Source organism: Suricata suricatta, chromosome 15 (genome assembly GCF_006229205.1).
Source record: "Suricata suricatta isolate VVHF042 chromosome 15, meerkat_22Aug2017_6uvM2_HiC, whole genome shotgun sequence".
NCBI lineage: Eukaryota > Metazoa > Chordata > Mammalia > Carnivora > Herpestidae > Suricata > Suricata suricatta.
This window is the reverse complement of record NC_043714.1, coordinates 47,721,364-47,749,238: the sequence shown is the minus strand read 5'-3', so window position 1 is coordinate 47,749,238 and position 27,875 is coordinate 47,721,364. Positions and strand designations below refer to the sequence as shown.

Here is a 27,875-nt window from a genome sequence, read left to right as displayed (position 1 = left end):
AACAGCCCTTCTCAACCCTGCTCCTTTAATCCATGTAGCTCCTATCAATATTAACCTCTTATAGAAATTCTTGCACAATAAAACTATTGAACTTTCTTGAGTAGGAGTGTTACTGTAGCTGTTAGTCATCCCTATAATGTATTTTGCAATCAGCTAAATCATCAAAGTATTTTTTAACAATGAACAGTTCAGAAGTGACAGATCTACTTTCTTGTTCACACGGCTTATCAGAGAATAGATATCACATATGTTTTCCAGGTGCTTCCTATAGTTAGGATACCTTCACAGAAGCCGCTCATGAAAGATAAGGTCATAAAAGAGATGAAAAATGTGTGAGCTTCATACACTTATGGTTTTATCATCAGACAAGATAGCTTTGGTTAAAGGACTGTAACAGTCAAAAACAGAAAACTACAGCTTTGTATTGAAGGGCGAGGACATTTAAGTTTACGATTCAGTTTTGGTTTGCTTTGCCTAATAGCTTCGCAATATTGTTGGGCTCAAAACAACTGTGTGGTTACAGATTCATCAAAAAAAGCATCATGTTAAATTAACACTCCCTTGTCAAATTATAGATACGGTTATGTCACCAGATACAAAAATAAAAACGTATAATTATTATTCCTTTTTGCCAATACCTAACAGGAAATCTAAACCTTTCAACCATCTGATAAGAAAAGGTCCATATTCTGTGGTTCTCTATAATGGTATCTGACTCAAGTCGCCCTTAGACATGCTTCAAGTATGTAAGAAAATGTAGGGTTTTACCATATTATGGAGAGTTATATTCAGTAGACAATTATTTTTTAAAATGTGTGTTATTTCCTTAACCTATTTAATATGTCATTATTTTGGTAACCTTTTATCATATTCCAGAATATGAACAATTGATAATAATCTTTCAGACACTGGATTTCAGATAATTCTGGAACAATTGATGACAGTGGTCCAGAGCTAAGTCTGCTATTTGGAGAAGAAACTCCTCTCTGCAGTTAATGGGTGACCACTGTAATTTGTGACATTCTATCACAGCTAGTAAGAGGAAATTATTGAACATACTGATATTTATGGTAGCTATATTACATAAAAGTCACGGTGATTTATAAATTATTTCTACAGTTCTAAACACTTACCCCACAAGTAACTATCACCCCCATGTGAAAAGAGCTTTTCACAAAGTTTAAGTTCACTAAAGATCTGGTGCATAAGAGAAATTTCCACATGAGATAAAATAAGGCAAATTCTCAGAAGTATATCATTCAAGAATTTCTATTTCTCAAGGGAACAATCAATAAAACTCATAGGCAACTGATGGAATGGGAAAAGATAGTTGGAAATGACATATTGGATAAAGGGCTAGTATCCCAAACCTACAAGGAATTCATCAAACTCCACACCCGTAAAACAAATAATCCAGTGAAGAAATGGGCAGAAGATATGAACAGACACTTCTCCAAAGAGGACATCCAGATGGCCTACAGGAACATGAAATGATGCTCAGCGTCACTCATCATCAGAGAAATACACATCAAAACCACACTGAGATACCACCTCATACCAGTTAGAGTGGCTAAAATGAACAAATCAAGAGACTATAGATGCTGGTGAGGATGTGGAGAGACGGGCACCTTCCTACACTGTTGGTGGGAATGTAACCTGGTGCAGCCGCTCTGGAAAACAGTGTGGAGGTTCCTCAAAAAATGAACAATAGAACTCCTCTATGACCCAGCAATAGCACTGCTAAGGATTTACCCAAGGGATGCAAGAGTGCTAATGCACAGGGGCACATGTACCCCAATGTTCAAAGCAGCACTTTCAACAATAGCCAAATCATGGAAAGAGCCTAAATGTCCATCAACTGATGAATGGATCAAGAAGATGTGGTCTGTATATACAATGGAGTACTACATTGCAATGAGAAAGAATGAAATCTGGCCATTTGTAGCAATGTGAATGAAACCCAAGGGTGTAATGCTAAGTGAAATAAATCAGGCAAATAAGGTCAGATACCATATGTTTTCACTCATAAATGGAACAGGAGAAACTTAACAGAGGACCATGGGGGAGTGGAAGGGGGAGAGGGAGGGAAGCAAACCATGAGAGACTCTTGAACACTGAGAACAAACTGAGGGCTGGCTGACGGGTAAGGGGTAAAGGAAAAGGGGGTGATGGGCATGGAGGGGGAGCAGGGGAGGCGGTGATGGGTGTGGAGGGGGAGCAGGGGAGGGGTGATGGGCATGGAGGCAGGCACTTGTTGGGATGAGCACTGGGTGTTAATATGGAAACTGACTTGACAATAAACTATAAAACAAAAAAAAAGAATTTCTGCTTCTCTTTATTTTTCTCAATGGATACTTGAAAACAATCAATATATAAGCCAAGTATGAGAGATTAAAATAAAAAAGCTCTACTTTAAAAAGATGTTTCTAAAATGTGTATCTCAAAGCTTGTATTTAACTATTTTTTCTTATTATCCCCTTATTGTTTATTCCTTCCTTTTTAACAAAATGACTTTTTTCCAAAGAGTCCTCACAATCCATTTAAGAGTATGATTCATAAGCAATTACTCATTATCATAGTGTTCCATTACTACAGTATAATTTACTAATTACAAATAGACTTTATTCAAGCCGCACATATAAAGTGCTAAAGGCCAGTGGAGAATGAATCTTCTGGAACAGCAACCAACAGCCGTCAGTCCGTATCTGAACTCCTTCATCCAACACTACTTCAAATACCTTAATGACAAGTGACTCTCAGAGCTGAAAAATAGGGGATAACAGTTATTTCTTCTGATAAACCCTATTTATCTACTGCTTGCCAATTGGAATTACACCTTAGCCCCATTTCTCTCTCTCTCTACTATGGCTTATGGGAAGCTCAGATTTGCATTTAATGCTTCAGCCTTCAAGAGATCTGTCTTCCTATTTCATGCTCCTTCTCATCATTTCCTATCCTTCACCTTAGGATCATTGCCATCTCTCTGGCCCATATCTATTTCTCCAGGGTCAACTCATACAACAATCTCCATCACCTTCTTTGCATGTTCATCAGGCTCTTGCCACCCACATGCTGCTCCACCTATCTGAAACATTATTACTTCTTTTGATCTATTTAACACCTTTTCACCATTAGATGCCATCTCAGGTACTGCATCCTTAAAGGATACTTTCTCTGACCTTCCCTTCTATGTCAAACCACCCTGTATCACTTGTACGATTATTTTAGTAATGTCTGCCTCCCCACTATGATGTAAATTCCAGAATAGACAGAGGCTTCCCTGTGTCGACTTACACAGTATCCACAGCATGCCCTGCAATGTCTGATACAGCACATGTCCGATAAATATTTATCAAACTGGATAAAGTATGCATGTTGAATGAACTGGCTGCATAATGCTTTGAGTCATTAACTGAATAATCAAGTAAAGGCACATAAAATCTATGCCCTTTGCATAAGCTGAAAACCTTTCATAGTAATAGCTGGGCATGTGGCCACCTGATCAGAAAGACCGCATTTGCCAGCCTCCCTCTTAGTGAGGTGGACTCCTCATGAGACTAAGTTCAGGACAAGAGAATGTACAGAGGAGAGTTTTGTGGCAGCTTTCAGGCATCTGTTCTCATAGGTGAATCTAATCCTGCTAAGTTTGCATATCTGTGCAATAAAAAGGAAACAAAAATACTCTAGGTCACGTCAGCCTGATTCTAACTCAGATCCAAATCGAGCTTCTACCAGTGAGAGTCCCATGTATGTTATCACAAGACCCATTCAGACTCTTTTTACCACAAGGTCTTCCCACACCACCTCCTCCCTCAGGGCCAGCACACGGTCCATGGCTGCTGGTGATAATGCAGGGGAAAGACAGATAGTATCCACAGCGTCATCCAGATTTTTAGAAATGTGGGAGAATTTGTCCTCTCTCTGCTTTTATTTTTAACACAGTAGTTTCATGAGTATCTGTGGTCTCTTTAGTCACAAGGTGATGTATCCTTTAATGATGACAGATTTGGAATTCAGGTATCTAAATACCAAGACATTTTAGGAATCTTATTCAAGGTTTTCTAAAAATGACAAATTTGAAATCAAACTTCATTCTGGATCATTGCTATCTTCCATGAGCTCACTCATATTGGCGAGGGGTACTAATGGGGTTGAGTCAGGCTTTCTAGAGCCTAGAGTTTATCCAATATGGGAGGTCCTCCTTAAAAGAAGAATTCAAAGCCATTATTAGAAAATCAGGTGCAAGGCCTTGTAAGGAGTCTATGCAAGTGTGGAGTTCTAATGCTCTACTACACTGCACTGACTCTCCTGGGTGTATCATCTGATATAAAAGTAGCTAGTTTAACAATTGCCAAATAAACAAAAAGTTAAGTTAATATACCTAATATTGATTTGACAATGTTAAATGTAAAGATAAGATTCACATTTTATGTAAATTTTCAAAATTTCTTCCTTTTATTAGTGACAAGATTTTTTATGGCTGCCTTAGAAGTTCTTCAACACAATGGCCAGTATTACAGAGAAAACATCATTCTTTTCTAAATTGGGTTTTCCTTGGGATATAGGCTATTTTCCTTGTCCATTTTTTCCAGCATCACTGTATATTTTTGTAGAAATGTTTCTTGTTATGAGTTCCTGTATTTCAGCACTCTCTTTGGTATTCAGCCACCAGGACAGGAAATAGGAGCCCAAGACCCCCAGATAAAATAAGGCAGGTGTGCGCTGGTAAACAGTACAATACAAGGAAGCTTGAGAAGGAACATACTCCTTCCTGTATCAGCTCAAACTTAACATTTTCTCCACTCCTTTTAGATACTCCCTGTTTCACTTATTCATGTTTTCTTTTCCTTCCAGAGGAGTGTATCTTTAAGAAATGAGAACATTCTTTATATATTCCCCTTTTTGCTTCTGTACATGTATGGTCTGTATCAACACTCACACATACCAATGCTTCTACAACTAGAAACAAGTAATATAGGTTTTCTGCATTGCTTAACTAGACTGGACCACAATTTGCATTGTAAAAAAGCTTATCTGAATCAAAAATACACTGTTTTGTGCTAATGCTGTGCAGCAAGAGAAATTATATCAAATCCTATTGTTAAATAGGTAGGGGGGCAAAGTGTTTTGTATATCTGTAGATTTCTACATTGATAAATATCTTTAAAAATAATCCTTAAAGAGACCTTGCCTTCTCACTGTCAGAGAAATAGAATCACAGCCTACTGTCTGTGCAACTCCACTCTCCATCTCCCACGTACGTTAAGACGTGGTAAGATACAGCCACTGTCAAGTTTCAGAACAGTTCCTTGTCTAATCTTTCCACTTCTCCAGATCTCTGATACAGAACCTGTTAGAATGTATTGCTTACTTTTCCAGTTCCTATGTTTATCTCACTTCCACTCGTACCATCTGCTGCACTGCATTTCCTTCAGAAAAGTGAAAAGTTTCCACGGTGCCCAGAGCTTTCCCTGCAAACAATGCCCTCTTCCCCTCTTCCTTCCTTCCTCTCTCCGCTTTTTATTTGGTCTCATTTTGTGTTAAGGTCAAGCTGTTTTAAAGGGATCACTTTGCAAACATTTCTACAGGGCTGAAATTCCGATCCAAATAGTTTTGATGGATTTGTAAACATTCTTGCCATTTGTTACTGGCTTCTGCCCAAGTGTACACATTTTGGGTTGTCCCCACTCATTTGAATTACCTGAAAACAACTTCCCAAGAAACAGGCAGTGAGAAATTGTGGCTTATTTTATGCCACCCAATGCCGGTAATATAACCATCCAGTTAGTACAATGAGTCTAAAGAGCATTCAATATAGCCCTCTCGTTATATCAAAATGCCAATCCACTCACTGCAAGCTTGTTTATGTTGACAAAGAGTCTTGAAAGAAGTAACAGAAGGCTAGAAATATTTTAAGCACATCTCTCATTTCTTGAACCTTTCTTTTTTATTTCTTTTTCTTAATATATCCCCTTATTCTTGACTGACACATCAGTCTTGATAAGTGTTTATTTAGAGAATGCCAGATTAAAAATACCTTGGAAAAGTTAGTTTTATACTTCATATGCCCAGGCTTCGTCAGATGGGTTCCTGTTCTTCTACAGGGATTATACTAATGGACACCAGAAAACACAATTAGTTCTTTATTTTCATAAGTATAATCACCTTAGTTTTAATTTAGTATTAACCTTTAGTAGTTTTGTGACTTTGACCAAGTTACTGACCCCCTGAAAGTCACAGGGGAAAATTGCATCTACTCTGCAGGACAGTAAGTTGATTAGAGATGATTCACGTACAGCAAGATGTCTGACTTTCAGGAGCAGTCAGCAAGTGAAAGTTGTTATTACCATTATTATAATTATTATAATTGGTACATGGTCTCAATGCCAATCTCTGGAATCTCATTGAACTACAAAAAAGAAGCTGAAACAGCAATCTGCATTCGTTATCAGTATTTACTCCATTGGTGCACCACATTCAGTTATTTTTACTTGACCTTTTAAGAACAACAAAAAATGACTGACTTTATTACTGTAATTAAATTCATCCTACCACAGCTTTCATTTCCTTTTACACCTTCCAAAATTAGGCCTAACAGAGATAAAGATTATCCCACCAGGTAGTGGAGGGGCAAGCTATTCAATACTTCCTGTTGCTTCTTAAATGAAAATCAAAACATTGTGAGAAATTTTAGATACTCACAAGAAAATACAAATTTTATATTAGAAGATCCAGAGCTTTGAAAATCTTACTTGATATAAACCTGAAATATGTTAGTGCAGAACAAAGGGAATTTTCTCAAATCACTAATGCTGTTTAAGGATAAAAAGTAGAAGAGACATAGATTTCTAAGAGATCAGTTTCTCTAAAATGATAACTTTTATCTAAAATCACATGACCAGCTGTCAGATTCAAGGTTGTTGAATACATTAATTCCATATGATTAAAGTAAATTAGCTTTCCAGGGTTCCCTAGCACTCACGTTATGTTCATAATTTAAATTTTCCTTAAATAGAAAAATAAATTTAAGAGTTAGTACCTGTAAATGACTGCCAAATATTAATGCAGACCTGTATGAATTGTTATATATATATTTTTACTTTGAACAAAATAAAATAGAAAAAATATTTTAAATTAAAAATAGCTATTGATACAATTACAACTTGATCAAAACTACTTCCTTCAAGAAACGTGGGCTCTTTATTCTAACCAAAATATCACTGAGCAAATGTAACAATAAAAGGCTTATAAATAAGTAGTTCTCCCTTACAATACTCAGCTAAAATTAATGATTAATTCAACATCTAGATTAAAAGTGAAAAAATCAAACAATGTAGATGCTTATTAATATCCACACACATATGTATATGCTACATATATATAACGTACACAGTACCAGGAAATTAAATAAGTTCTTACTCTTTCTCTGACTTGCAACATTTTAGTGAAAACAATAAACAATAGGTCAAAAAATGCTCTTTCACTTACAAAAACCTTACACGTAAAACCAAAAAGGCAAGTCCTCTAAATGGCAAAATGTGATTTTATAAATAATTTCCAATTTTTATTACCAGCAACAATGCTGATGTAAAATAAGGATATAACTAAAATTTAGGCAAATATCTCTTGACATCTTAAGTAGTCAGGGACAAGCAGAGTATAATATACTTCGTTACAACATGAAAGTATTTCATAAATTATAAGAGGATTAGGTAATTTTATATTTTATCAAGTCTTAAATATTTTAAAAATATCTTTAGTAGACTGCTCACTGAAGATCTGTTGGTGTTCAGCTTACAGACAAAACAATAAATTGAGTTTATCATATGCAAAAATGTGGTCTACATAATCATACATGATTCATATAAATGATATCATCATGAGTCATTTCAACACCACATATAATCAATCATTTTAATTTTGTTGAAATTATGATGATGATATAGCTGGGATCAGAAATAAGGTAGACAGACAAAGCTGATCTGACTTTTACATATAAAAAACACTAAGTCATGGACAAAATTTATCCACCCTCTGGTTCCATCAAAACCAAGAAAATGCTAACTCCCTGTAAGAATAAACTGCCCCCAAGTGCTGCCTCGTTTATTCAATAATTGCAGTTTAAGAAAATATCTATCCGATTCCAAACAAAAACTATGTTTTGGGGATTTTAAGATGGTCATAAAAGAGTGAGAAGTATAATTTTTTCTTCCAATCTCATGAGATAAAAACACAAGCAAGAACATAAATGTAGCCTCTATTTCTATATTCTAAAACAAACTGCTCTCCATTTTGCATTGTTAGAAGATCTGTGTAAGAAAATGGTATGGATTTTAAAATACATTCAAGAAAAAAAGAAGTACTGGATCCAGGAAAACATTCCAGGTTTGCCAAGGAACAATAATGTCGTGTGGAGGGGGCGGGGTGGCGCAGAAGGAAAGGGAGGTCCGTGCCAAGCGAAGCTGGGGGCTGTTCAATCAGCTCTATCAGGGCTCCATCAGTGTCTCCACTCCAGCCAAATCCAGAGAAAACAAGGAGTCAAAGATTCAGGTCAATAAGCTTATAGGCGATTTGCACAAACAGTTCCTCCAGCAAGGTAAAAAACAAAGTCATATTGGCTTTTCTTTTTGATTCCTTCTCTTTGAACTCCCTGGTCCAAACACGCCCTGGAAATGTCAGTGTTATATGCAAGAATTTTAAAAGCTCGGCTTCTTAATCCCGTTAAGAAAAAAGGAACAAAGTTGCTGTAAAGATCTCCTTCTTTATTGAACTCAAAGTGATGATGTTAGGGCTGCCTTTTGCAAATTCTGGTTCCAGTTGCCCAAGCATCGGAGGAGGCAAAAACACGTCATTAAAGGAAAAATGAGTAGGAAAGAAAGCAAACCAATTGAGAAGCATTTACGAGATACAAGTAAATAGACTTTATGAATTGAAAGAACAATAATAAAGTAAAAGGAAAATAGGAAACAAAACGGTGTATATGTTTGCTATTGGATCTAATGAAACAAAAGCAGTTACTATTCTCACAACCAAATCTGCACACTTGTGTCTTTTTTTCTTTTCTTTTTGGTATTAGGAATCTAGGTTACATTTCTGTTGCTTTGCTTTACATGGGAAAGGGGAATAAACGCCAATAATATAGGCTTGTGCTAGTTACCAAAGAGAAATATTACTTTTCCACAGTTATTTCTTAATTTTTAAACTAAACTACGAAACTACATAAACTGATAGAATTCAAGGGAATGTGGGAGGACATTTCAAGGAGTCTGGCAGCCCACCGGCAGAAACTTTAAGCACAATGATAAAACCGACTCTGATGCTCACGTCTTCTACTCTGTATCTTTCTGCCGTATTGTGGAAGGGAGCAGAGTGACTCGTGTAATTCTCAAACACCCCAAACTACTCTTCCGGAAACTACATTAATGAGCTACAGATGGGAGTCTCATCAAGCCCTTGGCGGAAGGGATGATTGTGATTGGGTTATCTGTATCCCCTGACAGCCTCCCCAGTTTGCTTGCCTCCATTTCCTACTTTAGCCTTTACTTTCCGTAGGCCTTTCTTTTCTAGGTATGTACCGACCTGACCTGCCATGATCCTGTCTCTTCTCCCAGCTACACCTCGGCTCTCCCTGTGGCTGTCTCAAGCCTTCCTTGAGGAAGTCCCACAGGTAAGACTATACCTCTCCTACTCCCCAGCTCTCTGCTGTCCTCTTCTGGCTTTCCTGCAACACTAGTCTCAGGTAGAGCAGATTCGACCCGGAGCCCCTGGGAGCTTTTCCTTGGGTCACTGCTCAAAGTACACTTTCTCCATCATTCTTATAAAATCTCTGTCTCTGTCTGTCTCTGTTTCTCTCTCTTGCCTGTGTGTGTGTGTGTGTGTGTGTGTGTGTGTGTGTGTGTGTGTGCGCGCGCGCGCGCGCGCGCAGGCACACATCATTCTATTACCCTTATCTGTTTTGCTTTCTAGTGTTCAATATTACCCATCATATTTTACAATGTGAGTTTGCTTATTTATTGTCTGTCTCTTCCTGAAAACGAGACTGACCTTTGTCGACTGCTGTATCCACAGCACCAAGAGAGTCTGGCACATACCAGATGCTTAATATATGGGCTGAGTTGTATTGAATTTATCTATTGAACAGAATTAGAAGCTTCTGCCAACCTGATTAAATATCTGTTTATGTTTGCTTTTGGTTTGGTATTAATTACTTCTGGGGCTAGAGTTAAATCCAAGTCAGAGTAACTCGGGTTTTATTTTGTTTTCTTTAATATGCTTTGCGTTTTTCTACTTTAAACTTGCTTTAAAACAGAAATATAACCTTTAATGTCTGCATACTACCTATGTCAAATATTACTGAATGTGATAAGAATGCCCATTGTTACATTATAACTGTTTTCTTATTTTATGGATTTCCTACTGCCCCCTTTTTTTTTACAGTGTTAATCTTTCCAGACTGAAGACCTCCAATATTAGTTCATCTGTCCAGTAATTTCTCTATTCTCCAAACACAGATCCTATTAATTAAAGTAAGGTTTGCTTCTCGTCCAAAATCAAGTCTAATGGCATCATTTTATCTTTCAACCTTTGTTTAGAGATGATATCACCAAGAAACACTTTGTAAGAATCTTCACTACCTTTTCTGATAATCAGTAATTCTAAGTTCACCTACATATATTTTCTTTGGAGTTTTCCTTTTTGAATAACAGTACATTCTCCAAGCCCACAGTGATATTGACCTGACACTTCCTGACCACATATCCTGTGACATTCTCTTAGAATATATCCCCAGACATGTTTGTTTAATTTCAGTCATTCACAAACTTGGGTATTTCAGTGAGTGACTCCTCCTACAAATAATCAATAATAGTAAACCCGTGCTTGAATGCCTCCCTATCAACCCTGCCTGGAAACTTACTGTCTCTGAGTTTATCCAAGAAATGCTAACAGGTAAGAGTTCCCACCAGCCAGCAGTAACATACTAAAAGCTCCCCAGTGGCTCTCCAGACCACCTATGTTTCAATTTGTATTAGTCTGCTTAGTTCTAAACATGCATTGATGCACTTCCATGTTTACTATATAAATCAGAAGAGCGGCAGAAAAGAAATCACTGGAGCACATAATCCAGTACCACAGGAAATGTGTAGCACTTATGGACCCAGCCTTGATGTCTTCGTCATCTGTAAATTCAAGGAAATAATTCTTGCTTGTTTCCTTCCTTTTGGAGATACTGGAAGGCAAGATGCCAGATGATCTAAACTCACTGCATGAAAGAGGATGCAAATTTTAAGTATCACTTTATAGGTTGCTGAAATTCTTAAAATCTAAGGAGAGTAAGCGACTTTAAGAAGAGTATCTTTTTAATAAACAATTCATTTCATCCATTCAAAAGATAAGAATAGAGACGTGAAATATGCAACTAATGCAAAGTACAAAGTGACCAAAGAAACTTCAACAGAATTGTCAGGTTTCAATTTTAAGGCTGCGACTCTAACAAGGGCTTATTAAAGGTGATCTTTCTCACTTCTAATGGTGAATATTTACGATTTAGATTCACATGATTTAGAAATTTATACATCTAATGTTGACATAAAATTCTCACCAACATTTTGACATTTCCGTGGAATATTACATTATGAGAATGATTTGGATCATATTTAATCACGTTTTCTAACAACCAACAATAATATTAATAAACACTTCAAGACTTGTAAAAAAAAAAAAACCTGCCCTTTGACAACAAGGAAATGGGTAATATCCATTTGAACTGAAGAAAATAACACAACAATAAGTAGAGAATCATTTTAAGCACTGAAAATATCCTGTTTAATGCAGAAGCTTAATTTCAAAAGGAAGTAGGAACTTTTACTTATGAAAAGCTATGTCTTCATAGATGTACAAAGCGGGCTTTCTTTACTTATTTTTTTTAATAAAAACGAAAACTACAATGGCATATGGTTCCTTTTATACACAATGTGGGTGCTAAAATATAAATGAAGATAAACTGTAACTATACGTGTGTCCTAGTACTCTCCAAATACCTTGTTTGGAACACCTAAGACATTCTTTTTGTTTTAAGTTTCTTTATTTAGTTTAACATAGAGAGAGCCGGGGAAGGACAGAAAGGAAGGGAGAGAGAGAGAATTCCAAGCAGGTTCTGCCCTGTCAGCGCAGAGCCTGATGCAGGGACTTGGGCTCACGAATTGTGAGTTCGTGACCTGAGCCAAAACCAAGAGTTGGAAACTTAACTCACTAAGCCATCCAGGAGCCCCAAACACTTCAGAAATTCTAACCATGTTCTTGTGATCAGAGTATTTAAACTACTATCCTTTAATACAAAGAAAACATCTGATGTTCAAAAGTGTTATTCCTGGAACTCAGTAAAGGAGCCATGTCATTGCTAGATTTTTATCATGGCTAGATCTTTAGATGAAGAAATAAGAATCCAATATGATGTAATCCAAATAATCCAATTTATTTTCACATATATATGTATATATGCATAATTTTTAAGTTGTTGCAAATGACTTAAAATACATGTAAAAATATGTTCATCACTGAAACATTTTTCTTCAGGTGAACAGTTCTTATGCGTTCCTTCACCATGACAATGGCATCATTAACCATTTAAAAATGTATACTCTTTTAATGCCAAACCTACCTTCTTCCCTACAACTGGGGGTGAAAAAACCATAATCGTGTGTCATTGAGACTAATGTGTGACTTTCTATAAAAAGATTAGTTTCTAATTTTCCAGAGAGAAACTCCTCTCTTCTTATTGTAGTTCATCAACGTAAGTGACAAATGAATGGAATCCCTACCATGACCTCAAGGGAACACAATAGCGGTCAAAGAGCTGGCTCTCTTTTCCACCAGTGTCTATGGACTTCAGTGAAAATCTCCTGGTCTCATAGTTTATGAGAGGAAAATCATGAAATTCTTTCCCTATTAAATAAGGTGACCTCAATCTGTAATAGTTACAGTAGTATTTATCCTGAAAATATGTGAAAATGACAATTCTTATTTCTACCTATCATTACTTTCTGGTTTCAAACTAAACATTAAAAAGTTATTTTTATAATATGTAATACCTTAATTACATGTATAATTTTATGCTAATTCATATTTTAATTATATTTTTTTCTCCCAAGATGCTACCAACTTAAATTTTGTAGTTCTATATTCTAGTCCTTAATGATCATCCCAAAATGTAATCTAGTAATACCTATCACTACTACCTCTCTGGATTAATTATGTTAGCCAAAATGTCTGAATCCACATAGTCTTTTCACAATAACAAGAAGAATAAGCAGTACATGCTAACTATTGATGTCTTCTATTTATCATAACATAAGGCATGTGCTCTACAATGTACTCAAGAATATATTTCCTGACAGGGGAGCCTAGGTGGCTCAGTCTGCAAAGCTTCTGACTTTGGCTCAGGTCATGATCTTGTGGTTCGCGAGTCTGAGCCCCACATCGGGCTCTGCGCTGACAGGTCAGAGCCTGGAGCCTGCTTCAGATTCTGTGTGTCACTTTCTCTCTGCCCTTCCCCTGCTCACACTGTGTTTCTCTCAAAAATAAACATTAAAAAAAGAATATATTTCCTGACAAAGAGGGAAAACGTGATGCCTTCAAATATAGATCTAAAAACTTCATTTCCAGCCAGTTTTTACATGTATTGCTGTGGCTACTATAATCAAGAAATGGTTCTAGCATCCAGAACAGCTAAGGCAAATACTAAAGTGGTCTGAAGTCTAAGCCAACACTGCCAAACAAGGACTACTCTGCCCACATCACTCTCATTTTCAACCGAAAGTCTTTAAGAGACAAGGACCAGGTTCAAAGTCACCTTGAGGTCTACAGTTGCTAAAGATTGAAGAGGTTTTCTAAACTTCAGGGTGGCCAGGTGGTAGTGCTGCCATTCCATTTCCATAGTTTTCAGGTTCTACTGACTGCCGGGATAAGAATTAGTTGACTTCTTTTGCTTCTAACACACTAGCAACAGAAGAAAATTATACTGGAATGTCAACAGTATACATCAACTATGTCTGTGGCCTTGGTGATCTGTGTATTGGCACATTTTTTTTGAAAGCCATATCATCATTCTTAACTTCAGACAGTCAAATCTAATCAACAAACTTACACACGTTGAAAATTTTTTTCCACATAATGTCTCGGCCTAAAAAACACACACGGCCAAATAAAAATGGTTGGTGCACAAACACAGACAGACAAATAGAGATAGACGCAGGCTCAGTTGTGCCCTCTAGGAAACTGTGGTGGTAAAATCCACAAAATCCGCTATTCCAAACCAAGGAAACAACCTAAGCATTTGTGAAACTGCGCTGGTGCAGGAGGTGATAGAAGACCCACCTCACTTGCAAAGACAAAACAATTAAATTATAAAAATATAAAAAAGAATCATGAGAAACTATAAACAAACTTTTGAAAAAACCAAGCAAATGAATACACGTGCCTGATGAAGACACGGTTACTGGGGAGGCCACCTGGCTCCAAGTCAAGTTGGGAAAAAAATGGACATAGATCGTCTCAGGCATTTCTTCCAGCATAATGGTAATGTGCTAAAAGAGAATCTAGAAAGGGAAAACAGTGTGTATTTTCTTATTAGACAATATGGAAAACAGTACCATCCTCAGTTCTAGAAGTCAATGTCAAACACCTAAAGCACTCAGCTGTTATTGCTGTTGTTGTTTATTAAGTAAACACTAAACCCACTGTGGGGCTCGTGCTTATAACCGTAGATCAAGAATCACATGTTCTACTGACTGAGCCAGGCAGGAGCCCCTAAAGCACAGAGTTTTTAAAAGGAGTGAATCAGAACCTTGGGGCTGGGCTATCTGCCCCATTCAGAGCTTATACACAGTGCCTAATTCAGTGCTCTGCAAACAACTGACATTCAATAAATACTTGTGAGAGAATAAATGAACACATGATAAAAATGAAATCTATTAGAATGGGCCAATCAACATGAAAAAAATTTAAATACACAAAATGACTTATCAAAGTGGAATTACTTCTTTTAGCCCTCAAAATAACATTTTGGGTTTAAAAATTTGTGCATGTATCTTCAGACTCTTGAATTACGTTATCAGCACTTTGAGCACTTTTCGTGCACTCTATCAGTGCATTTTTAAAACTTTACAAAATCATCTGAGTAAAGGGACTCACATACTCCATCCAACCATTAATGATTACCTTTGTTACAAAAGTATTCCACTTCTTCACAGCTCAGATTTTCAGGGCCAAATTCTGTAGAAAAGCTTTCCTCCAATGGAAAGTCCCCTTTTGAGATGATGTCTGTTTCCTCTGATGGACACTCTTCTTCTTCCTCTTCAATGGCATCTTCTAGCGGCCCTTGAAAAAGAATCAGGGACACTGTACCAAAAACATCCAAAGAAGATAGTGAAATAAAATCCTTTAAGAGGGTATTTTGATTAAATTGGTGAAAAAAACCGTACTCTATGAATAGGCCAAGCAATATCAGCAGGGGGACTCACACAAGATAGTGCCGCCCTCATGTTCACAAGAAACAATGTTCTTTAATGAGAAGTGGGAGAAACCAGGGCCTGAAGTTACTGCATAGAAAACAGCCTCCATCTTCAAACCTTCCCCACCCCCAGTTCAAACCCATGGCTTCTCTCTCTCTCTTTCTCTCTCTTTTGGCTTTTTCTTCTTCTCTCTCTCTTTCTCTCTCGCTTTCTCTCTTTTTTAAATTCTCTCCTGAAGAGCAAAACTGTGCACTTTATGTTCATGTGTTAGAATTCACTGCCTGGTAAAGAGTACAAGTCTCTTTTACATCGTTGTACAATTTTACCTGAGATTTTAATAAAGATTTAAAGTAATTGAATGCATTTTAATTGAACTGAGATTTTAATAAAGTCTATACCTTTAAAAACCCATCTTAAGAGTGGATTCCAAGAAAAGATTTCATTATATGTGTTTGAGGCTTGAAGAAAAATTACATATTTCTCTCCCTGATGAAAGCATAACCCTATTCATAATTAATTGAATTTTTTCTGAAATGAAAAGTAGTTTTCTAATGAAAAAATGTAATTTGTATTTATGTGATACTTTTTCAGTAATAAAAATACAACTCCCTTAGAGTGAATGAGAGTGAGGTGCCCTACACTAATGGACCTATTTTATTGAAAGGAAAAGGAGGGCTGTAGTTGTTCAGATGGGTCTCAAGTGGACGACGCGGGGCTACCACACGGCTGCTTATGAATTCCTGACCGCCCTGGAGAAGAAAAGTGTCTGACTCATTTTACTAAGCAGAACCCTGCACTTGCTCCTAAAAGAAGCAATGTGGCATTTTAACCAAAGGACACAATTATGGTAATTTGTACTAATTGTCACTCACATCCACAGTCTCATCAGACAGGCTAAGTACTTAAAAGGCTTAGGTAGTCCCTCTCTTACTTCTTAGAAATGTGCTGGAAAAATTTTCAGGGCCAAAGCAGAAATCTTATACATAATTTAGAATAGTGCACAAAATGCAATTTTTATGTCTGTGTGGGCAAACAAGAATAGGTACATACAGCTCAGTATCTGGTGTTTTCCCAAAAGCAAGTTTCTAAAGGGCAGAAATCATAGGACACATTTTCATGAACAAAATTAGTTAGTTGCATGGATTTAAACTAAGGGACGTCCAAGCAAAAAACTTCTTACAGAAGTCTTGGTTCTTTTTTCCAATTTATTTTTTCTCTTCTTCTTCAAAATAACAAATGTTAAGGAAAAAAGAATGCCTTAATTTCAAACACTTGGTAATTTGCTTTTTTATTCTTAAGGTGGAGGGAGAAAAAAAAACACTGTATTTTTACACACCCTACATTCACAAGTCATGGATCTCATATTAGCTCTTAGCTCTTATTTATTATTTCACTTTTAAACGTGTAATTTTTTTAACTCTTAAAACAATTACATAAAGTAGCAAGTATGTAAGGAATATATAAAACAGTAATACTTAAAATGTAATATTTAAAACATGTATCTGATCATTCTAGTTATTAATTCTGAGTCTAATGAAAACTGATAGAATATCTTCCATGTTTTTTCAAACAATTGTAATAACAATTGGTCAAAATAAGACATGTGGAGCTATCTCACTTGTATTTCATGTAAGATTTCAAAACACTTTCCTGTGTTATTTTTTTAAATAACCCAAAGAGGTAGGTATGAGAATTAATACTATTTTTATTTTGTCGATTTGGAAAGTAAAGTCAGGAAGTTAGATCATCAGAATAAGGTTATAAGCTAACCAGTGAAACAATTGATGTGAAAACCCAAGATTATCACATACGTTTTATTAATACACCGTACTACTACGCAAAGTACACTCCAGTATTACAGACGCCTTTCTTCATAAGTAAACTTCCAAAACACAAAACTATTCTGAAATACTTAATCCATATTCATGTGAATACTCATAGATGCTTAAAGATCTATGTCTTTACAAACTGAAAAACCTCTTGTTGCTCTTCTCAGATTACTGAGAATACTTGTTGTAAAATATTAGATTACACCCTCCAGAAAAAATCAGGATTATCTCTTTGTAGATTTTACCAAAACTAAAATATGGTTACTAATACTTAATTATGTACATAATTTATATCCATACTAAATCCATCGCCAAAGAAACTGCCTTAATATTTGTTTTTGCAAAAATGACAATATATACCCTTTCTGAAATACATAACTCTGAGTTTTGCTAACAAAAAATAAATCTCTAATTGTAAAATAAATATTTTAAGTAACTCATATACATTTCAGTGAATTTCTTTTTTTCACCTCTGAATTCTCTTCAGTTATAAAATCCTACATATAATAAAGATAATTCATACATATTGTAAGTATTAAATCAATAGTAGTAAAAATGCTTTTTTAACAAAATTTAATTCTGATCATATGTTAACATTCTTAGAAGGATTTTTATTCAAGATAGTATATAACTGAGGAATTATTTAAAATATTCAATGACAACAAATTGGCTCTAATGGTATATCAAATTCAAACTTAATAGTTTAAATAAAACCTAAATGGAAAAGCTTGTGTGAACATTTGAAAGGAAACAAAACACAAAACATTGATCTGTGCTTAATAAACCTGTAACCAAAGCCATCCATGTTTGCAAGATGTATATATGTATGTGAATACACACACACACACACACACACACACACACTCATTACTTATCAAAGCTTATCATAAGATATTCATTGATAACATAATGTTCTATATTCCAAGGGCTCTTTTATTTCACATGCTGGCTAGCAGTTCGCAATTTCAAGCAAATAATTGAAAAGAAGCACTTATCTTCCAAAACAAACTACAAAAACCCAAATGAAAGGCAAAAAAAGTCTTGAACTTCTCATTCAAAATACATGAGATCTCACTGTCAATATTTAGAACAGGCCACAGGAAGGTGATTTAATGACCAACTTGTATTCCTCCCAAAGCAAGTGTCAGATTTATAGAATTTACCATACTTTAACATGTGAAATTACTAACCATTCCTTTCTCCGTGCTATCAAATCAATCTCTGGCCAAAAAAAAAAAAAAAAAAAAAAAAGGTTTCTCTTAAAATGCATAGTATTTATGGTTTAAGATCAGATCTCACTCTACTCTCTCTACTGCATGCTTCTTTAACAGGAAAACCTTACAGATAATTGGTGGCCACAAACTAACATTTTAAAAGGGTAAGAGACACTCGAAGCACAAGTACGATTAATAGCACCAATGAAGGGAATGAAGGAACCCCATGTGTATGGATTAGTGGGCACAGAAGTCCACTTTAGAAAAATCACCACACATAATTTGACACAAATAATAATATCTACTCAGAAAAGGCTCACGACTGAGCTCCATGTGCCCTCATGGAGAAAATTACTTCTGATTGAGGCCACTTGGCAGGCAAAGTGTAAGGAAATCTGAATTTCAGCTCTTCAACTGCCTCTGATTTACAGATATTCAAACACAGTTGCCAGATTTAATAGTTTTAATAATTATAAATATAAATATGTACCTCATTTTAAGATGCATCCTAAAGCTATGAATACAATGGTGCTATATGTTGGGCCCATAAGGTTGTTAACTGTCTCTGAGAACGAGAAGGTATTTTAGACTGGATGAATGAATAACAGATTAGTGGGAGATTCTGGTGAGTACAAAGTACTACTTCCTTTTCAGAAGGGGAGATAATTGGGTACTTGGGAACCCTCTGAGTGGACCACAGCTACCTTTGCCCTCTAGAGATAAAGCAGAAGCTAAGAAGAATTGTGCAGATTCACACCACCTGACAATACCGACGGCCGTCCAACGCATGGTGCAGCCTTCCAGTCAGCCAGCAACAAGCACCAAGCATGGGAGAATTCTTGCTTTGGTGGTTGGTTTAGTGATCCGCAGTTGATAAAGGGCGAATGGGAAGTTGAAGATTAAGTGATCCCACCTTACATGCTGCTGGCATACGGAACGAATAGGAAGAAGATAAAGACCTGGATTTGTATGGTAGAAGCAGTTTGAGAAAATATTGAAGATAAAGACCTGGATTTGTATGGTAGAAGCAGTTTGAGAAAATATTGCTCCAATTTCACGTAGCTAAAGAAATCCCTGAAACCCATCCATAGCCACTAGGGTAAGAGCTAGAAGGTGACAAAGAACACCTTACAAAAAATAAGTAAATAAACAAATAAATAACTAAAATATATGTAATATATATGATACAAAATATACAATATAAAACATATGATATAAAAATAAATAATACACATATGTATATATATTATGTATATAATTCAGAAGAACATTAAAATATGCAATATAATGAGACATCCAGGAAACGGTAAGGACCCACACAGTAAAAATTAAATCAAATCAAATATATGTGTCTTTCAACACATGTTGTCTCAATCAATAACTTCTTACCGTGGCAGCGTCCTATAAATTAGACCAGTTTTCACCTTAATGTCAGATTGCGTGCGTTCATATAAATTCAAAGCACTTCAGAGTGAAGCACCCAAGAAAGAAATTAAATTATCCAGAAATTAAAACACATTGTCAAGTACGAAGAGGAGAAAGAAATGCCAAAGTTTATGGTTTTGATACACTAGCGTGCAAAAGCGGCTCTTTCTCTTAAGCACTCACTGGCATTAATTTCTTAGAAATTATTTTAGTTTGGTTTTGTGCGCCGACTAAAACAAGAAAAACACGTTGTCATAACGGAACTATAGAGAGCATCCAGTCTCCTCTCCATGCATTAATATTCCAAGCATTCTAGAGGCTGCACAAGACTAGCCACCTAGCAAAATGAGACTGTTTCAGAATACTGGGCAGCCTTGATTGCAACTGACAGGTGGGAAGAAAGTCACATTAAAATATTATCATTTCCAATAATTACAATAATCCATCATCGCGTGCTCAGAAATTCTGCTAGGTAAGTTTCTTCCGAAAACATACAAATATTTCCAAACCTTTTTATTTCACTGCTTCTTAATGTATGTCATTTCAGATCATCTTTATATCTGATAGTATGATTAATATTAAAACTTCCATCACAGACTACATCATTTTACTCACACACAGAACAAAGAATATATACCAATGGAATAATGGAATAAATTCCTCAAAATCTAGATGAATTAATGAAAAGGAAAATGATGTTTTCCCCCAAAGTTGCCAACTCCTGCTTCGTGCTCCTTTAAAATACTTGCCAAAGATCTACTCAGAGAAATGAGGAGCTATGCAAAACCTTCTAATATATATAAAACACAGCGGTCTCTAAATCGGACAATTTAAGCAGGAATGTATACCATGCTTTAATTAGTACCTAAAAATTGAGCCACATTTATCATGTGATGCTACCTTTCAAAAGGTAAATATGAAAATATAAACGCGTGAGCAAATCCTGGCTCATGTTAAATACACATACATACCTGTGTCAAAAATTCTATACACGCAGGCTATATTTTAGTTGAGAGATAAAAAGAGTAAAAACAGAACTTTCCATTCTGAAATTATGTTACACTTCTATATGTGATAGAAATGAGGCGGTGGACTGATATTTAAATTGGAAGCCTGTTCCTAATAAAAAAGATTTTGGGTTTCACACTTTCTGTACATATATGGTCTGTCTGTTCAATCAGAAACGGGAAATAACTCTAAATCAAAAAGGAAAAATCCACAAAAGTGTGCCCCTTCCCATCTCGTTAGGGAGTAGGAACATTTCAATCTTCCAGAGCCCTAACATTTTTTTACTAATTTTATCTGGGGCTGATTTTGTGGCTCTCCGTGGCTCCTCTCTTAGAGTTTTCAGCTGCTACACTCAGCCCTCCTTGTGAATCATCATTACCCTGTAGGCACACCTCAAAATGCTTCTCACTCGGTTCCTATTACATTTGTCTCCTGCATATCCCACAGTGCCATTTAATGACAAGGGGCAGGGAGAAGCGATCTCTTTGGACAGTGCAAATCCATACTAACTCATGTAATTGAGCTTAACAGCAAGAATAAAGCCTTATTTCTGTGGTCTTAAAAAAAAAAAAAGTATTTGAACGAGCAAGTCCTTCCTGCAGTCACTCACTTTTAACAATAGTTGCATCAGGGGATCTAGTAGGAAGGAAACATTTTTATTAATTTTTCTCTTATCTGCCAGAAGAATGTTGATTTTTTTCATTTGCGTTTGTTGCCTGCAGGTAGTGAACCAGAGAATCATATAGTAGAAATTCTTCTTTTTGATTAATTTCTTTCCATGTGTTATGTTATTTCTTATATATAATTGATTTGGGGCTTTGCTCATAGCTGTACATCTTTTTTTATATCTATACCAACTGCTGTCCTTCAATCTCGAAAGTTGAAGGATATTGCCTGAATTTTGTTAAGTTTATTAAAAATGAGATCTGTGAATATTTAAATTGAGTTTTGAAATGTTAATGCGAAAAAAGATATTAGAGAATTTTTAATGGAGGGTTCAATCTGACCATGTTCCATTGTAAAAAGAAGGGAAGGGGGTCAGGTTTTATTCAAATTGTTTCTTTAGGGGGAAAAAACAAATCTCTTTGATTTTATAAAAATTGAGTAATCTTCTTTGCTGCAAGGTCTTTGGCCATTTTTATAGATGGCGGTATTAACACTTCTTATATATAAATCTGAAAACAATTTCAATTCCTTAATTCCTCCTGCACTGAAATGCTTTGCTTTGGGCACCTTCACCTTAACTGAATAAAGTTAACAAGAAAATGACAATTTTGCCTAGAACATATACAAATTTAGCAAGCAGCAACTAATCTTACCTCGTCACTTAAACACTGATATCACAGGAAAAATAAAGTCAGATGAAGAAATACAGACAGATTTGAACTAGAATCTCTAATGACTACTCTCGGGAAACAACTCAGGCATTGAAAAAATTCAGTTCATTAGTAAATGCCTTGTGCATTGACCCAGGGAGTTAGTGACAGAGATGGCATTGAAATTCAAATATTTTGTAATCAGGTCTCCCTCCAGAGCCCCATAAAGCTATTCTCAGTTTATTGAAGATGGTAACTCTATCATAAAGAAATATGAGAGTATATTCATTACCAAAACAATATATTTTTATATGATTGTGATGTATTTCAATAATAAAAAGCCTCTAATTGGTAATAAGCACGAATGATGGAAGGCGTATACATTATTTTGTTCTCTTTATGAGACTCTCATGTATTCACTTATTCATCCTTTCTTTATTCATTTAACCAGTATTTATTGAGGGTGAAGAACATGCCAGGCCCTGTGTTAGGTCCCGGGATAACAAGATGTGTACAAGATGGATGGCCCAGCCGAAGGGCCCAGATAATCTAGCTAAGAAGATAAATTTATGCACACAAAGGAGGAAATTTATTTTTTTAATTTTTTGATGTTTTAAAATTTATTTTTGAGAGCGTGCCAGTGGGGGGAAGGGCAGTGACAGGGGGACAGAGGATCCAAAGCAGGCTCTGCACTGAGAGCCGGGAGCCCCATGTTGAGCCGAAGTTCGACACTCAACCGACTGAGCCACCCATGTGGTTCTGAAAATATATTTTTAAAATAGAAACTGCATTTTAACATGAGGAGGGCAAGGAAGGCTTCTTGGATATCCTAAATTCTGGTTACTTGTTCATTTTTCTTATTTCCTCTGTTGTAATTCTATTGTAATAAAATTCTGTATTCTGTTGTAATAAAATTAAAGACCAAATCAAGGAGAGAGAATACTGAGCCAATTTTTAAGGCCTAGACACATAGTTCTGACTTATTACTAATTATATTGTTGATGGAAGTTGATTACACTTGATAGTGTGAAATCCATGGTCCTTTCCTGCTTAGTCAAAGTAGGTGTCATCCCCCCTCATCCTGCCTGTTGGTTTGGGGATGTGGGATCAGGCAAGCAGGAATCTTCCCCAACGTGGACACTGTTGTCACAACAGAAACACCAGATGTTACCCAGAATATGTATACAGTACATTAGATTTTTAAAAGCATTATGAGTAAGAAAGAAAAGGATTTGAGCCTATCCACAGAACCTTCTATAAATATGTGGCTGATTTTTTAAAATTTTATTATTTCCAGTTTTTATTTAAATTCTAGTTAGTTAACATATCTGGTTAAAATTGGTTTCAAGTATAGAATTTAGTCATTCATCACTCGCATTCAACCCAGTGCTCATCACAAGTGACCTTTTTAATGCCCATCACTCATTTAGCCCATCTCCTGCCCACCTTCCTCCATCGAACCTCAGTTTCTCTTATGGTTTGCTTCCCTCTCTCTCTCTTTTTTCCCCTTCTGCTATGATGTTTTGTTTCTTAAATTCTACATATGAGTGAAATCATAAGGGTATTTGTCATTCTCTGACCTTGTAAGTATCTACTAAGTAAATTAATAAAGAGTTATAATCTTACAGGCTTACACAGGAAAAAAAAAAATATATATATGTTCTTTTTCTTCACTTCTTTTATTTCTTTTTATTTGACACACAACAGTGACTCAACTTCTCTATGTGTTAGGTTATGGTCACCACAGGTGCACCTGTATCTTTCACCATTCAACACTATTACAATTCCACTGACTATGTTCCCGATTCTGTGCCTTTTATTCTCATCACTTATTCATATCACAACTGGAAGCCTCTATCACAATTCCAGATTTCATAATATATTAACTACAAAACTGTAGTAACTACAAAACAATATGGTAATGGCACAAAAACAGACACATAGATCAATGAAATAGAACAGATGGCCCCAAAATAAACCTATGCTATGGCCCTCAATTAATCTATGACAAAGAAGGCAAGAAGATGCAGTGAAGAAAAGACAGTCTCTTCAATAAATTATTCTGGGAAAACAGGACAGCTATATGCAAAAGAATGAAATTGGACCACTTTCTAACACCATACATGAAAATAAACTCAAAATGGATTAAAGACCTAAATATGAGGCCTGAAGCCATAAAAAAATCCTAGAATAGTGTATAGGCAGTTATTTCTCTGACACTGGCCATAGTAACATTTTCTAGATAGGTCTGCTGAGGCAAGGGCAACAAAAGCAAAAGTAAACTACATCAAAAAACACTTCCTTTAGAAATGTGAAAGCACCATCAAAATACAGCCAGTAGTCTTATCCAACTAAATAAATTCTGCAAAACTGGTTGATAACATCCTATGTGGTTACAGAACAAAGTTAAATTAGTAAAACAAAAGAGATGTGATTTTTAAAAATCATCTTATTAAAACAGAGATAGAAAATAATAGGGAAGAAGTGCTTAGAGTCTCTTGACTTTAGAGTGGATATATATATATATCTCTCTTCCTAAAGCAAATCAAAGATAATGTATATGTTAAATTTTAAAAAGTCAACAACAAAAGTGCTCACCAATGAAAACTAAGCAAAGGACTCTGATGACTAACTTTCTTAAACAATTTCATAAGATGAATCAAGCATGGTCCTTAAAAGTATTCAGTGTGCATTTCTTTGTCTCATATGCAACACATTAATTGCATATGAAAGCATGTGGTATGTATAGCTACATGTAAGAAATGAAGGAAAAATATCAATTCAGTGCAAAGATCTAGGGGAAAAATTTAATTGGAGAAGAAAGTCAACAAAAATATGTGCATCATGTTTGAGTCATTGTATATAAAGTTTTTTCCTTCTTAGCTAATAAAATTTGAACCCAACTTCCATTTCACCAAATAGATCAATTAGCCTTTTTCTAATGCTTTAATAACACTCATTCTTACCCTGTTTTATTAAAATGATTCTGTAACTTTTACAATTAATTGGGCTTTTTGTTTCATTTTTTCAATATTTATTTATTTATTTTGAGGGGGGGTGGAGGGGCAGAAAGAGAAGGAGAGAGAGAATCCCAAGCAGGCTCCATGCTGTCAATGCAGAGCCTGACGTGGGGCTCAGTCTCATGAATCACAAGATCATGACCTGAGCTGAAATCAAGAGTCAAATTCTTAACCAATGGAGCCATGCAGGCATGCCTTGTATGATTAATTGTTGATTGCATCTTTTTGAAAAAAATTATAAAATAACTCCCCCTGAAATAATGCCTGACTGTATTAGCTGATTACAAACAGCTTGCCAGCAAACAGTGGTTTTTCAAGTGTCACCCCTGGACCAGCAGCATTAACATCATCTGAGAACTTGATAGAAATTGACAATTAATTATCAGACTCTACTTCAGATCTAATTTCAGAAACTGAGGGTGGGGCTAATCCATTTGTGTTTTAACAAAGCCTAGGAGATTCTGATGCATGTCCATGTTGAGATTTTAAGAGTCACCTTGGGAGTCACCTTGGGATGGTGACCGAGCGGCCATTTCTCTGGGGGCTGGAGGAGAACACCGTGCACAGACGACCCCCACCCCTCACCTGCAGACCTGGAATGTCCTGCCCCATCTGAAAACAGCCAATCATGAAGCTCCAGTTTTCCCCCACCCCAACGAGGCAGGCAACCTATCCTGTCCCACTGTGACCCTAAAATGCCCTTACTTGGTAATCTGCCCCCCAAGACCAAACCCAGAACCCCTCACCCTTAAAACCCCACTCCTCTCAAACCGGGCGCAACTTCCCTGACTCAGCCCAGTACTTGAGTCATGGAACCTCGCCCAGGGACTGTGAACCCCAAAAAAACGCTTTCTTGGCTCCATAACTTGGCTTCCCTCTTTCCTCTCATCTCTGCCTCCATCTATTAAATCTTACAGAGATCAGCTATGCAAGAATATAAATGCTACACAGAAGTTACTTTGCAACAGTATCAGTTATATTTATTATTGTTATTTAATAGAAATAGTAGAACATCTTGCATTTAATACAGGCTCCATGACTCCAATGTGGATAGACACCTCGTGTGCCACAGCTGATGGTCTGAGTCACCTGGGTGACTCAGTGTAGTCGCTCCTAATAAGTGGCAGATTGGATTTATTTATTTAGTACAGGTTAATTTTCTCCCAAAAAATGCCAGAGAGTCCAGAAAATGCTCAGATCACATTGTTTCCAACAACCCTGTGATGGCATGGAAAAGGCTATAGCCACTTCAGGCTGATCCCAAATATTACTTCTTCAAACCCTTCCACGAGTTCTAGATAATGCCAAAAAAAAAAAAAAATGACCAAGGAGCTGTTTTACTGAAGGACCCCTCATACGTATCTGGCTATGGTACAGAAAGAAAGTCTTTATGTAAATGGGACAGCGTCTCAGGATTTTAAAATGAAGGTCTGCTGGAGCATCTTGAAGACCGAGAGCCCAAACAGTGCTGTGTTCTTCTCAACCTCCTGTTCTGAGGGTCTAGCATTTCACGAGATAAGAGGAAGGGCACTCTGCCCAGACAGAGCGGGCAGTGGCAATCAGTGTAAAGCGACAGTTCCCGGCCAGGTCACACACACTCCCCTGCCCATCATTGCCTGCTCCAACCCCTTCTTAGAATCAGGACAGTACATAACCCAACAGTGATCTGTAGGATTTTATGCAGCAGCATCGTGGCCAACGTCACCGCTAGCCTACATATGTGGCTCACAGTACTACACGTCCTAGCACCACCACCTTGAACCAAAGAAACAAGGTGAGGGCAGCTACAGAAATCTGTTCCATTTTCCACAAATAGGTGTGGCCTCCTGCTCCTGGAATGCTGCCAATTTGGCCCTCCATTTCGGTTTGACACAGTAAATAATGATGAATATTCTCTCCAAGCCTGTACAGTCCTGCATACACGTTATTTGTACAGCCAGAAAAAAACGCCTTGCACAAAACAAAGCATTGTTGCAGCTCCCGTGCATGGGTTGGAATACAGACTTTATAAGAATTCGCCTAATTTTGCAGGTGTATATGTAATTTTCCAAATCTCCATTCTGGCAGATCTCTTTCATCTTTGGGGGATGAAGAAAAACAGATCTGTTGTTGCAAAACCCTAGCAAGACGAAGGGGGCTTTGTGAATGGAGGTAAAAACAAAATCAACAAGCTCGCTTGGCTCTAATTGTGACATGCCCTGGGATACATATCAAAAGGGCACATTTAACAACAAGTGTTCTATGTTGTCATTAAACCACCATAAAGGCACCTTGATTCAGTACTTCTGAGCATCTCAAGAGGCCCCAGAAAGCACTTCCCCATAAAATATATCTTCAAAAAGACTTTTACTTTATACTAGCACATTAAAAGAGTGTCTAAAGACACAGAGGCACTCGATATAGCTATATTTTTAAGAAGAACACTTACTCTCCAGAGAATTAGGAGAGCAGGTAGGGTGCCGGAGATAACAAAGGAAGCTTATCCACACTGCTCCCTCACCGCAACCTGGGGGAAGCATGTAAGGGCTCTCTTAAAAAGAAAATATCCTCTGCC

General features: G+C 36.5%; 1 protein-coding gene across 1 annotated transcript in view; it reads right to left on the bottom strand.

Moving 5' to 3' along the window:
• The window catches only part of ZFPM2 (zinc finger protein, FOG family member 2), a 450,548-nt gene that overhangs the window by 344,116 nt on the left and 78,557 nt on the right, over positions 1-27,875 (bottom strand). Inside the window, exon 2 of the mRNA XM_029923854.1 lies at positions 15,217-15,375. Coding sequence (XP_029779714.1) covers positions 15,217-15,375 — 159 coding nt within the window. The remainder of the gene's footprint in view (positions 1-15,216; positions 15,376-27,875) is intronic.